Genomic DNA, 14,429 nt, shown 5'->3' with positions numbered 1-14,429 from the left:
GTAGTCAGTAGTACTTTGATGCATGCAATCTAAAGTTATAGACTGTTTGTCGTGGCTCAATTTGATTTCGTACACTATTTACATTTCCACATAACGTACGAACAGATGTTTTATAGGCACCTTCTATCGTATAGCACATGTAAACCACCAGAAATTCCCTCAAGACGAACATTGTGTGAACCAGAGCCACACATTCAGGACATTCAGGAATCCAATAAAACCTCTGATTTAATTTTAAAGCTGAATTTATGCTTTATTTGCTTATCATTAACATCTTAACAGCACAAAGTATTACTTAAACACTTAGGAAAAATAATAACTACATAACTCAGGAATTCAAGAAGTTCAGTTCCAAAACTTAATTCAAATATATCTTAGAACATAAAAGAACGAAACGAAAAATATGTTGACTTTAAGCTGAGGTAGAAATGTTGCCGGACAGCTTCGACACTAGAAAGGGCTTATTTACCCTGTTCAACGGCCTTCTTCTCGGCATCCTTCAGCTGCTTCGCTGGTTGTCCAGTCTGGACGATCGGAATGGCCTTCGGCCCCTCTGCCTCTGGCAAGGCCTTCTTCGGAGCGGTCACTGTCAAAATGCCATCCGACGAGAGCGACGACACAACCTGGTTAGCATCGTGTCCAGCCGGGAGCATGTAGCGGCGAACGAAGTGTCTCGAAACGTAGCCGTGCTCGTCCTGCTTCTCCTCATGCTTGCCCTCGACGATGACGCTGTTGTCCGTTGCCTTGACCGAGATCTCCTCCGGTGCGAACTGCTGAACGTCCAGGTTGATTTGGAATTTGTCATCCGTAACGTTGACCGTTGATCCGGAATCCTGACGAGTGCCAACGCTTGTGTTGCGCCACGGTCTGTTGTAGCGTGAACGTCTCTGGTTCTGCAGGGCAGACTGGGCAGCTGCCGCCGAGGTGAGCGCCGTCAGCAAATCGTCACCGCTGATTCCACTGCCAAAGTGCTGGTCCAACAGCTGGGATGTACGCAGCGGTGTGTCCCAGCAGTCATCCCACCAGTCGCGGAAAATGATCGGTATGAGCGACATTTTCTTCTGAGCACTGACTGATCACACTTTTTCACTGAATCTGCTTGTGCACCACTTTTGAATTTTCACTGAACTTTTACTTTTTTCTGCTTTTATCACTTGATCGAATGCGTGTTTCTGTATGAACTGAACCGGAGCATGAACCCTCTCTCCTTTTATATGTTCGCACGAATCTTCTGGGGCTACACAAACACCAGCGCGTACACTCACGAATATGCTAGAAAAATCATGAACTTTTAGAAATGAATAGCAACAGAAAGTTCATTGCTGTTCATTTTCGAGTGCGCACGGTTTTCCAGCACTTTCGTGAGTGAACCTAGGTGTATACTTATTAAATTACGCATTAACTTCGAGAAGTTTCCAGATCTATCATTTAAGTTTTTTTTAATGCATTATTGCAATTGTCATATTTATTTTATTTCATACACTGACATGATACATAAACGTGTACCACGAAGAGTTACTTAATTGTTTGTTTGAAATTTCCGCGCGCAAAGGGTGAGAATTGCGAATTCATTTTTCTCCAGCGTTTTACTTACATCTGAGAGAGCGCACACGCTAAAACGGATCAACTTATTTGTATTGTTGGCTCTACCTACATGACATAAAACATTGTTTCACATTAAATGTGATTTTTTTCAGATTTTAAGCAGTAAACATCACAAGATGGTAATAAATTGTTACTTCATTGATCATTCTAAAGAACAACAATCGCTAGCGTCAGCTTTACCAGACGTCGCAAAAGCTTTACCGGACGTCGTAACTAGACATTTTTTGGAATAAATAAATCATACTACTAATATTTGAAGAGAGAGAGAGAGAGAGAGAGAGAGAGAGAGAAAGAGAGTGAGAGATAGAGAGAGAGTGAGAGAGAGAGAGAGAGAGAGAGAGAGAGAGAGAGAGAGAGAGAGAGAGAGAGAGAGAGAGAGAGAGAGAGAGAGAGAGAGAGAGAGAGAGAGAGAGAGAGAGAGAGAGAGAGAGAGAGAGAGAGAGAGAGAGAGAGAGAGAGAGAGAGAGAGAGAGAGAGAGAGAGAGAGAGAGAGAGAGAGAGAGAGAGAGAGAGAGAGAGAGACACGGTGTTGAAATTTTCTATTGTACGATGTAACTTTTCAAAATATTCTCTGCTGCTGCATCAGGTATCAGTAGGTCGGCTCCAGAGGCACATTCTCCTCCATTTGGGAAATTTGTGCCAGCATACGTGATTTATTTATTTTTGTATTTAGCATCATCATAACCTTTGCTGCCTTTCCGCGAAAAACGAAAGTTTCTGTAAAATACGCTGTTTATTTTTGATACTTTGGCTTGCGAAAACTAGTTTTAAATGTCGTCCAGTTGTGTAGAGGATTTTTTAATTTTGTTGTAATCTATGACTGTTTTACTTAAAAAAAATAGGCTAGGGGATCTGGATGGGATGGATGCGGATGAATTGACCGCAAGCGAAGACGGCTAATAACAAGACAGACATCTACCCTGTTGCTCCATATACTCTGAGAACTTCAAGCACACTAGCGCCGCAAACGACTCCCGGGAACAACATTATGAATAAGTGTGCGTGAGATGCTACAGCTTCCGTGTACGTATTTGCATGTACACGTACACAATCATGTTTAATGTTCCTGTGAATCGTTGAGGGCGTTTCAACCTTGTCGCCTGCGATAGGGTGGGAGCTGTCTGTCTTGTTATTAGCCGTCTTCGCCGCAAGAGAAAAAGTAGATCTTCATAGGGGAATTCAGGTATTTTGGACAGACCGTTACGCGTATATATTTTGGACATTTACGGCAAAATCAAATGGAAGTGCCCAAATTATATACGCGTAACGGTCTGTCCAAATTACCTGAATCACACTATAAAAAATGCTAAAAGTGACAGATCCTTCATCCTCATTCACGCTAGGTGAACCTGTTCGTCTAACCTATTCTTAGCGTGTTAGGTTATATGGAACCCAGTGAACATAATATTCATTCCTTTAATTCATTTCCAGTGATGCGAGGACAGTTTTGGGAATCCATGAAATCAATGATACTTGTCAAGACATTTTTAATCCTGTTTTTATTTTTATCCAGTTCCAAGGGTACGCCCGAGGATTGCGTCACGCAGAAATAGACAATTTTCAATCCCTTCCCTCTATGTCACATTTTTTGTATATGTGACAGGTCCGTGCATGCATTTCTTTACAAAGGTGGAACAACAGCTGCTAACACGGACTCGTCATCTCAATGGAAGAACTGTCAAAGACCCGAAACTTCAGCTGATTGAGGACGTCAAATAAAAAGGCTTATCATGTATCTGCTTGTTGTGTATGGGTCGTCACACTACTATCCCTTGTCCCCCTTAAAGCGTGGCATAATTTATAGACTTCCTTCAACCTGTAATGAAACTGCAGATCTCAGCTGCAGCAAATAATCCAATTTGACTTGGGTTTGTTTCTACTGCAATTTATTTGACGTTTGTTTGTTTACACATTTTCCACCAGTCCAGTTCCTATTTTTAATGAAGGTTTAAGAAGAAAATCGGCATTAGTTTTCGTAAGGCTGTTTACTCAAAAGCCACAAAGGTTGCAAAGGTTTAGAAGCTTTTCAATTTACCTTAACATATACTATATGATGGGCATTTCGCTTTAGTTTCTTATCAACCTTGTATCTCCTATGGTTGCTGTACAGCACCATCGATTTTCGAAGAAATGAAATGAAAAGAAAAGAAAATTTCATTTTCAATGCCACACTTCGTCAATAGCCATGAAAAAACAAAATGGCAACACTGACAAGAATGACTCTATTTGATTTCACGTGAGTGGATTGAATGAACAGAATGAACAGATCACAGCTCGTGTATCACACTCAATATTTACATCCCGCGTTTATGTGTTATAATGTTATAGAAGTGTTCTAGATGTTTCGAGAACGTACGGAGTGAACGCATACGTGACTCATGTCAGGTAGCGGTCTAAATGCCGTAGGTAAACACCTTTTCGCGCCATATCAGATGAATGAATAGCGTACAACCGTACAACATGATGTGCGTTTAAGCGCCAATGATGAAATTTATTTTGCTGTTGGAATAATGATTGATGTTGAATTACCTATGATGATACTTTTATGTTTAATTAAAAAATGGATGTTAATATTCAATGAATAAATTGCAGACAACTGGGTTCTAGTAGCTTGAAAAAAGTACTTATTCAATCGAAATTTTTATAGGTATATAGAGTGACGTTGCGTATTATCGCCAGGTTTGTTCTCGTCGTTCTGGGAATTTTTTGGACGGTCGAATTGCTTGAAACTTGATCGTATAATTCAGCTAGGTTGGGAAAGATGTAACGCCAACTTTTAGTTCAATAGGTTCAAAAAAAACATGACGGATAGAACAAAACTATCGAGTAAGTTCACCTAGTTTACGTAGAAAATTTTCAGTTTTCATCTACCACAGTTTGGCATGATGTTTATGATTATGCATAAATTGGATTTGAATAAAAAAAAATGAAAAAAAAATAATTGAATTTTAATATGGATGTAGACTGGGATTTAGAGAACATGGAAATTTCGGATGAGCTCAATATAATGAGACTTGGTACAAGTATGCTTAACCATAAATTTATTTGATCCTTACAATGAATTATTATGGCATTTGTCAGCTACATACAAAGTAAAATCCTTCTTCTAATGCTTCTTATGGGACCTTTTCTTACTTTTAGATTTCTGTTTTACTGTACTCTCCTTTGCATGCAACTCCTTTTGTACTGGAATGGAAATCTTCTGATCCGGCCCCGGAAGAGCAAGCTTTGGTGCACTGATAGTCAAAACTCCATCGGACGACAATGTTGAAGATATTTTCTCATTATCGTGTCCTTCGGGCAATTGGTACCGATGAACAAAATGCCTCAACACATATCCATCTTGGTCATCCTTTTCCTCGTGTTTACCTTCCACAGTAAGATGCTTTCCCGTTGCTTTCACTGATAATTCTTCTGGTTCAAACTGCTCAACGTTTACGTTGATTTGAAAATCCCCGTTGGATTTCTTCGAGACTACTCCATCCAACTCGTCTTGACATTCGGACTCAGATTGGCGCCAAGAGCGTTTGCATCTGTGAGGTCTCGGGATTCTGTCCAGCGCGAGTAGAATATCCTCTGGCGTAAGATCGTTTGTGGGTTTCCATTTGTTTAAGAATAAGGATGGACGAAGACTGTCTTCCAAGTCATCCAACCAGTCACGAAACAACATAGGAACGATTGCCATTTTCACTGTTGTGATGTGTTTGAAATTTTTATGCTGCGACAGGATAACTATGAATCGGATTTTTTTGATTAACTTTCAAACTTATACACTCTGTTAGATTATCGTATATTTTTTCACGTGGTGTTCATCGATTCGACTTGAAATATTCTGATATCGAGCTGTGAGTGCCGTTGCTGTTTATATATACAAACAAGCATTTCTAGTTCATTCGGTGAAATTTCTCGAAAAAAAAACTTGAGTTTCTTGGCGAGTTCACTGAATAGTATCTACATGTGTTGCGTATACGCATGCACAGAAAATATGATTCATAGCAACCCCACTACCACATTTTGTCTATGTGTACAACCCAAATATCGCCGTGAAATGTAAATATTGGAATAGGTCAGTTTTGTTTTCGGGTGCCTTGTAAGAAAAATCGATTGGAACATACTAGAACCATCGCGATTGTAGTTTGGCATGCTACCGAATTCAAGAAAAATGTAAAAATGAACTTTTTTGGTATTATGCATAGGAATCGAGTCAGAGTCAGTAAAGGCGTTTAAGGCTTTATTCATCTGTTTATTTCAAAATTTACTGATTATACAACAGTAACAGCTTGAGTAAAATAAACGATACAAGAAAAGTCTGTTCATAAAAATGTGAAATAAAAAGATCCCCTCCCTAAAATAGAACAGAACTGATCCGGGTGATAGGTTCTTGGTGACACCACAAGTGTTGCTGGGAAAAATATCAAACAAAGTTATGCTAAAACGCTTAAAGACATGCGCGGTTGCATTTCATCGTTTCGGTATCCTCTGCGCGGTCAATCCTTAGCTAAGTTCCGCACCTATGTCGAAACGCGCAATAAATAATTTATAGACTGATCAGTAATCTTATATTAAATATTATTCTTATTGAGATCAAATGTAAAAAATCGAAATGTTGACTGAAGTCTAGAACATTCTAGAACGGCCTCGTGTTGTAAATCACCAAATTGGTACCAAATTTGCTTTGGATGACTACCAACGGATGTGTACGCCACAACTCTCCCTATGTTTTCCCTTATCATTCATTCTCTTTCGCTCAAAGTTCATTCATTGAGTCAACAAGTCATCTGAGATCCGCAGTGACGAAGCGTTCGGCGGCGCACAATGTTCATGATTTTTCTAGCACTTTCGTGAGTGTTCCAACCTGCGTGCGTATGAACACCAGCTGTGTTCATTGAAATATAAAAAGAGAGTGGCTTCATGCGTCGCAGCAGCAGTTAATCAGTACCAGACGAACAGTGAAAGTAAAACTTGCGATACGCAAACAGAGTGCTATATTGATCGTTTCAACTCATAGAGATTGTGAAAAGTTCTTTCAAGTGAGCAAGTTTGTCAGTGCATCAGAAGAGCATGTCGCTCATTCCGATTGTGTTCCGTGACTGGTGGGATGACTGCTGGGACACCCCACTGCGTACGTCCCAGCTTTTGGACCAGCACTTCGGCAGTGGAATCAGTGCTGATGATTTGCTAACGGCAGTTACTTCCGCGGCTGCTGCTAGATCAGCATTGCAGAACCAGAAACGTTCGCGCTACAACAGACCATGGCGCAATTCAAGCCTTGCTGCTCGCCATGATTCCGGTTCAACGGTTAAAGTTTCCGACGACAAGTTCCAAATCAACCTCGACGTGCAGCAATTCGCACCGGAGGAGATCTCGGTCAAGGCTACGGACAACAGCGTCATCGTCGAGGGTAAGCACGAGGAGAAACAGGACGAACATGGATACATCTCCAGACACTTTGTTCGTCGCTACATGCTCCCGGCAGGACACGATGCCAACCAGGTTGTTTCGTCGCTCTCGTCGGATGGCATTTTGACGGTTACTGCTCCGAAGAAGGCATTGCCGGCACCGGAAGGACCGAAGGCGATTCCGATTGTCCAAACTGGCAAACCGGTGAAGAAGCTACCGGAAGCTGGCGAGAAGATGGCAGTTGAATGAAGGATCGAACCGAGAAGATTGAGGCATCATTGAAAAACACTACTACCTCACAGTAAGTGCTGCAGAAAATTTTCAAAAATTAAACTATGCTTTCATTGTAAACTTGTACCAAACACTAACATCGCTGTCAAGAAATCGAGTTTCTTTAATTTAAATATATAATAGCTTGCATTACGTAATATCGTAGCTTAAGTTTCTATACTTACTTCTATACAATTTACATACATAAATAGTTTAAGGATTATAAACTCATTATAAGCATTTGTAACTATAGTTAAGTCAAGGAATTGAATTGTTTGTTCTCATCGGAATGGTTTAATAAAGCTTTTCAAGTTGGACAAGCCTAAAACAAAGTATTGTTTTTTTACTTCATACATATAAGCGGGTGATATTCGAAGGTAGTGATGAGTAATGAAGTACAAAAGGAATCTATTCCGCAGTTCTTCACTTGTTACACAGTTTGTAGAAACAAATTCTGGCTTTACGTAGTACAAGAATTTCAGACACTCACAAGGAATATTAAAATACAAAAGCAATTTCTGAATCATTCCTTGTCCGTTGGAATAAATAAACCTAGTGAGTACTAGTGGGAATCATACATATAAAATCCCAGAGTTGTCTGTCCTTCCGTCACGCTTTGAAATGTTTCATTGAAATGTTTCACAGAGTGTGAGCTACAATAATCACTGCACTGTAGTATCGTACCTGTGTTGAATTGGTGCATCATTGCATTATTGGTGCATCATTACATAGGTGCATCGTTGCAAATGTTACATCGTTGCATTGGTGCATCGCTGCATTGATGCATTGTTGCGCCGTTGCTTTGGTGCATTGTTGAATTGGTGCATGATTGCATTGGTGCATCGCTGCACTGATGCATCGTTGCATTGTTGCGTGATTCCATCGTTCCATTGATACATCGTTGCATTGGTCGTACAGAAATGCATCGTAGGAATTGTAAAGCATTGTTTTGTTAAATCAATTCAGCAGTTTTCTAGAATTTTCTTCTTTCCATACTCAGAACCCTACAACAGTCATTGACAGTCAAAAGGTGGATGCTTGGAAGTATACCTTCTGGCGTTTCTCAATGAGATGCCCAATGCTGTGAAATATTTCACATATGCATCATATATATAAAATCCCAGAGTTGTCTGTCCTTCCGTCACGCTTTGAAATGTTTCATTGAAATGTTTCACAGAATGTATGCTACAATAATCACTGTACTGTATCATTGTACCTGTGTTGAATTGGTGCATCATTGCATTATTGATGCATCATTGCATAGGTGCATCGTTGCACATTTACATCGTTGCATTGGTGCATCGCTGCATTGATGCATCGTTGCGTCGTTGCATTGGTGCATTGTTGCGTCGTTGCTTTGGTGCATCATTACACTGGTGCATCATTGCATTGGTGCATCGCTGCACTGATGCATTGTTGCGTGATTCAATCGTTCCATTGATACATCGTTGCATTGGTCGTACATAAATGCATCGTAGGAATGGTAAAGCATTGTTTTGCTAAATCAATTCAGCAGTTTCTAGAATTTTCTTTTCATACTCAGAACCCTACAACAGCCATTGACAGTCAAGAGGTGGATCCTTGGAAGTATACCTTCTGGCGTTTCTCAATGAGATGCCCAATGCTGTGAAATATTTCACATATGCATTGATGTTATAGCTATCGTGGAATCTTTTAAAAGGTATCCTTCTAGAATATTTTGTGAATAAAAATCATAGATATGAAATCCCAGAATTAGGAGCATAGCTGCATCAATCGTGTAGGAAGATCTAGAAGTTTCTTTCATTATATAAATTATAACCCTACAACAGTCATATACTAACCAAGGTTGTATACCGTCTGGCGCTTTCCATAGAGATGCACCAGGCTGAGTGAAATATTTCACATATACATTGATACATTAGCTTTCAGGGTGGCTTCTAGAATTTTTCCTTCCAGGAGATTCTAGGATTTTCTTGATTGGATAAAAAACTACTTCTTTTAAGAACGTGGCTAGCCACGTTGGGTCTGTTAGTCATATATATAAAATCCCAGAGCTGTCTGTCCTTCCGTCACGCTTTGAAATGTTTCACAGAATGAAAGCTACAATAATCATTGCACTGTTGCATTGTACCTATGATGACTTGGTGCATCCTTGCATTGGTGCCTCATTGCATTGGTGCGTCGTTGCATAGCTGCATCGTTGCATAGGTGCATCGTTGCATAGGTGCATCGTTGCATATGTACATCTACATTGATGCATCGTTGCATTGATCGTACATCAATGCATCGTAGGATTTTTAAAGCATTGTTTTGTTAAATCAATTCAGCAGTTTCTAGATTTTTTTTCCATTATATGGATCAGAATTCTACAATAGTAATTTACAGTCAAAAGGTGGATGCTTGGAAGTATACCTTCTGGCGCTTTTCGATGAGATGCCCAATGCTGTGAAATATTTCACATATGTATTGATGTAATGACTTTCGTGGAATCTTTTAAAAAGTTTCCTTCTAGAAGATTCTGTGAATAAAAATCATAGATAATACAAGTATTATCTTTCCATTGTTCCGTCGTACATTGGTGCATTGTTGTATTTTTGCATTGGTGTATCGTATTGTTGCATCGTTGCATTGTTTCATCATTTCTTGATGCATCGCTGCATTTTTGCATTGGTGCATCTTTGCATTGCTGCATCAATTCCGTAGAAAGATCTAGAAGTTTCTTTCATTCTATGAATTAGAACCCTACAACAGTAATATACAAGCCAATGTTGAATATGTTATAGTATACCTTCTTGCGCTTTCCAAAGAGGTGCACCATGCTGAGTGAAATATTTCATATATGCACAAGAAAGCTTCTAGAAATTTCCTTCTAGGAGATTCTAGGATTTTCTTCATTGTATAAAAAAACTACTTTTTTTTAGGAACGTGGCTAGCCACGTTGGGTCTGCTAGTTTGTTAAGATTATTCATTCACTGAAACTTTCATATAGGTAGAATCTATTTAGGTAAAGTCGTTACCTAAATAAAAGTTGTGTTCAAAGCAGTTGGAAAACTTAGTATTACGATAAGGTTGGTTCGCGGATAAGAAGCAGCGTCAGGAATTATGGGGAGTTTGAGGCTTGTTCAAAGTAGCATACAGGGGATAGACAAAATGATCGGGACAGGTAAAATTTTCACTTTTCAAAAAAATGTTCAACTAGCTGTAACTCTTAAAAAAGGGCATCAAATAATCTCAAATTTTTACTGTAATTTCGTCAGCTAGATGTGTATCAGTTGTCCAAATTTGGAAAAGATTGGGCCATGCTTCACAAAGTTATAAAGATTCTTGAAAAAGGTAAAATTATCAGATAGCCAACTTTGAGCTGTTATATCTCCGGATTCAATGAACCGAATGCAATGAAAATTTGACCATTTGTGACTTTTATAATAAACTATGATAAATCATAGACTTAACTTAAAATTTTTAACACAGAAGAAAATTGTAACGATTAGATTATTTTTCTAATAAAACACCAATTTATCCAAAACATCAACATCGCTTCAAAATTCAAGCTGCAAATTATAGTTCATTTAATTTTCCTCAAATTGACTTATATATAAATATGTTTTGAAGGAAAGTAACAACTAGACGTGTGCGCCGCCGCGCCGCGCCGCCGTCGCCGACGATTTTTCCACGCCGCCGCCGCCAGTTAAATTGACCCGGCGTGCCGCTGTTCATATTTTTCCACGCCGCCGAACAAAATTTCCCACGCCGATGAGAAAACGACAAAGATTTTTTTCTCACTAACATTTTACGAATCACATATTTAAACCTGATAGCAATAAAAGTGGTAATTTTTAAACAGTTTCAATTGTTTTTTCCTGTACGTATAAGGAGTATTTTTCTGAAGTTCTTGTAAATCTTTTGTAACATTTTTACATGATTTACTTTAGTGATTTCTTACAGCAATACTTTCAAGATCTTCTTTAATTCTATTTTAAGTACTAAATGAGTTTTTTTTGTAAACCATAACGAATTACCAATAAAATTCTTGGCAGTGTTCTAATTAGGTTTACAAACACATCCTCCTACATATTATTTGTATATCTCTTGGAAAATTTTCTTGGCAATTTACGAATGACAGTCTTGAAGGCATATATTCTAGCAATCTTCAGAAATTCCCCCCAGCAGACCCTCCAGAAATTTCACCATGAATTCTTCTAAAAATACACCATGCTTAAGAAACTCCTCCATGGATTATTTCAGAAATCTCTCCGGAAATTCTTTCAGAAAACCATCCATGGATTTTTGACATTCTAACAGCGTTTTAATTTAAGAAAATAAAAAGTCCAGAATTCTTTCAGAAATTTCTCCAAGGATTTTCAAAAAAATCCGAATGTTTCTTCAGAAATGTTTTTTAGAGATGCTTTAAGTTCCTCCATAAATTGTCCAAAGATTTTCTATGCAGAACTACTGAAACGGCTCCATAAATAAGGTCACGCAAAAATCTCCATTTTCAACCCCCCCCTCCCTTCTATGGCACAATATCTGTAGAGGTCGTGGGATTTCGGCTTTTAGTCCAAGAAAATCAACGCTTTTCTTGGACTGGAAGCCGAAATCCCACAAGAAATAAGTCAACTTCCCAGTCGAATCTCTACAAGTTTTTGTATAGGACTCCTCTGAAATTATCACACACTTCGAAATCCCTCTCTTCTCAAAGCGTGGCGTAACTTACGGAGTTTCGCCCTTCAGAAATAACTCCTGAAATTATATTTACACAGTTATCCTAGGGTTTGTTCAGGAATTCCTCCTTCGGACTTCTTCTATATATTAGTTGGAGGAGTGTCCCCATGATATTCTTCAAAAGTTCTTTGATGATTATGTTTACTAATTCCAGTAGATATTATTTCAGTGAGTTCTGAAAAAAATCATATAGTTCATGAGTTCCTCCGGGTATTCCTCTAGGTTTTTCACCAGTAATTCCTTCTCAAATTCTTCCAAGAATACCATCAGGATTTTTTCTTCGGATTCTTTAAGAAATTAAAAAAAAAAATCTGTAACAATTTCTAGAAAGTTTTACATATATTCCTTTGTAAATTTCTAGGAGCCTTTACATAAGATTTACTATGTCTCCAGACAGCCCTTCAGGGATTCCTCCGGGAATTCTTTCCGAACATCCTCCATGAATTTTGGTGAAAGGTTTCTCTTGGAATTTTCTAAATATTTTTTGATGAATCCTTGTACAAATTCCACCAAGGGTTTCTGAGGGAGAGTTTCCAGCAATTTCTTTACCAACTCTTTCTAGAATTATTTCGGAAAATTCCTTTGGACTCTTTTACATAATCTTCAGGAATTATAAACAATTTAGGCTCTTACAAATATTTATTTCTCTTTTTGTCCCACCACTCTTTTGCTTATCGAGGGGGGAGGATAAAAATAATAAAGCATTTAATCTGAAAAATAGTCAAAACTCATCGAATTTGTTAAAAAATTTTTAGCAAGAATTGATTTTTTGATAAATATTTTTTTAGTCGTCCCCTCAAAATGCAAAAATCAGCCAAAAATCTAAGAAGATGGGGGGGTGTTGGGGACATACAAAATTCCTTTGGACTCTTTTACATAATCTTCAGGAATTATAAACAATTTAGGCTCTTACAAATATTTATTTCTCTTTTTGTCCCACCACTCTTTTGCTTATCGAGGGGGGAGGATAAAAATAATAAAGCATTTAATCTGAAAAATAGTCAAAACTCATCGAATTTGTTAAAAAATTTTTAGCAAGAATTGATTTTTTGATAAATATTTTTTTAGTCGTCCCCTCAAAATGCAAAAATCAGCCAAAAATCTAAGAAGATGGGGGGGTGTTGGGGACATACAAAAAGTCAAAATTAAATTTGTATCAGCCTTATTCAAAAATTTCTACAAGGATCCCTTCAGAAATTTCTCCATGGATTCCATTTAAAGCTTACTACAGATCTTGTACCGACTTTTCGAACCCTCTAAGCAGAATACCCTCTTCGAATGAGTGTAATCAGTTTCGTACCTTCTAATTCCGCCCTGTGTTGCTTATCCTTTGACAGATACGCGTATTTCGACTACCACTTGTAATCAAGTGGATAACTGACACTTAGGAAGATTACAAGTGGTAGTCGAAATACGCGTATCTGTCAAAGGATAAGCAACACAGGGCGGAATTAAAAGGTACGAAACTGATTACTACAGATCCTAAAGATTTCTTTCTGAAATATCACTTAAGACTCCTTCAGTAGTTTAAGGGTTTTTCATGAATGTCAGTAAGAGATTACCTTAAACATTTTTCCATGATTTTTTTCACTTTCAGAATTTTCAGCAATTCCTTCGGAAATTCTTCCAAGGATTCCCGTTCAAAATATCATCAGAGGTTATCGAAGAAATGCCTAGAATGTTGCTCTTTGGAATCCCTTCTGCGATTCTTTCATAAATATTTCCAGGGATTCCTTTAGACATTCGTCCGGAAATTCTTTGAGACATTACCATAGACTAATTTCAAGACCTTGATGTACCAAAGAAAACCATTAAATTGTGTGTGTCCCGTCCGGTTCCCAATAATATTCATTACCGTGTATTTTTTCCGTGTAAATTATCTTTTGTGTTAATTATATTTAGCGAGTTACACCGATCTGACAGTAAAGGAATTACGTAATTGGGTACCGAGGAATGTTTACAATCTGCGAACTTGACTGCGAAAAAAATCGCGACCATGACGCCGCTGATATTACTCCACAGATATTTACAGAAGTATTTTATGAAATTACATAAAACTTGTATGAGTTATCCATCGAGGGTTAACTGAAAGAATTTCTATAAAATGTTTAAAAATTTCCCGATGAGATTTAATTAAAACAATTTAAGAAACAATCGTTGGAGGAGCTCCTTGAAAAGTCCTTGTGGGGATCCTGAGATTCACCACAAAAATTCAATCAATTGGATGCAGTGGATTAATTTCCCCAATAGAGGGGTAAGGAAAAAAACTCCTGAGAAGGCTTTGGAGGAATTTGTAGAAGAATTTTATGGGAAACTTTTGGAAAATTTACGGAAAAAATCCTGGAGAAGTTTCGGATAAATTCCCTGCAGGCATTTTTAAAGAAAATTCTTGAGAAATTTCTAAATTGAATCATGAAGAAGTTTCTGAAGCAATCATTGAAAACAATTCA

General features: G+C 38.1%; 3 protein-coding genes across 3 annotated transcripts; 1 reads left to right on the top strand and 2 right to left on the bottom strand.

Annotated features, from left to right (window-relative positions):
• Positions 1 to 227: 227 nt before the first annotated feature.
• Positions 228 to 1,171, bottom strand: LOC109422423 (protein lethal(2)essential for life). The gene has a single exon (XM_029860823.2). The coding sequence runs from the start codon at positions 1,053 to 1,055 to the stop codon at positions 462 to 464; it is 594 nt and encodes a 197-aa protein (XP_029716683.1). The 5' UTR covers positions 1,056 to 1,171; the 3' UTR covers positions 228 to 461.
• A 3,404-nt stretch (positions 1,172 to 4,575) lies between these two features.
• LOC109423388 (protein lethal(2)essential for life-like) lies at positions 4,576 to 5,421 on the bottom strand. The gene has a single exon (XM_019698383.3). It carries the CDS (start codon positions 5,288 to 5,290, stop codon positions 4,712 to 4,714), a length of 579 nt encoding a protein of 192 aa, XP_019553928.2. The 5' UTR covers positions 5,291 to 5,421; the 3' UTR covers positions 4,576 to 4,711.
• An 863-nt stretch (positions 5,422 to 6,284) lies between these two features.
• On the top strand, positions 6,285 to 7,607 carry LOC115265016 (protein lethal(2)essential for life). The gene has a single exon (XM_029869216.2). It carries the CDS (start codon positions 6,667 to 6,669, stop codon positions 7,252 to 7,254), a length of 588 nt encoding a protein of 195 aa, XP_029725076.1. The 5' UTR covers positions 6,285 to 6,666; the 3' UTR covers positions 7,255 to 7,607.
• Positions 7,608 to 14,429: the final 6,822 nt, after the last annotated feature.

Source organism: Aedes albopictus, chromosome 2 (assembly GCF_035046485.1).
Source record: "Aedes albopictus strain Foshan chromosome 2, AalbF5, whole genome shotgun sequence".
Lineage (NCBI taxonomy): Eukaryota > Metazoa > Arthropoda > Insecta > Diptera > Culicidae > Aedes > Aedes albopictus.
The sequence above is the reverse complement of the archived record's forward strand: the minus strand, read 5'-3'. Positions and strand labels throughout refer to the sequence as shown.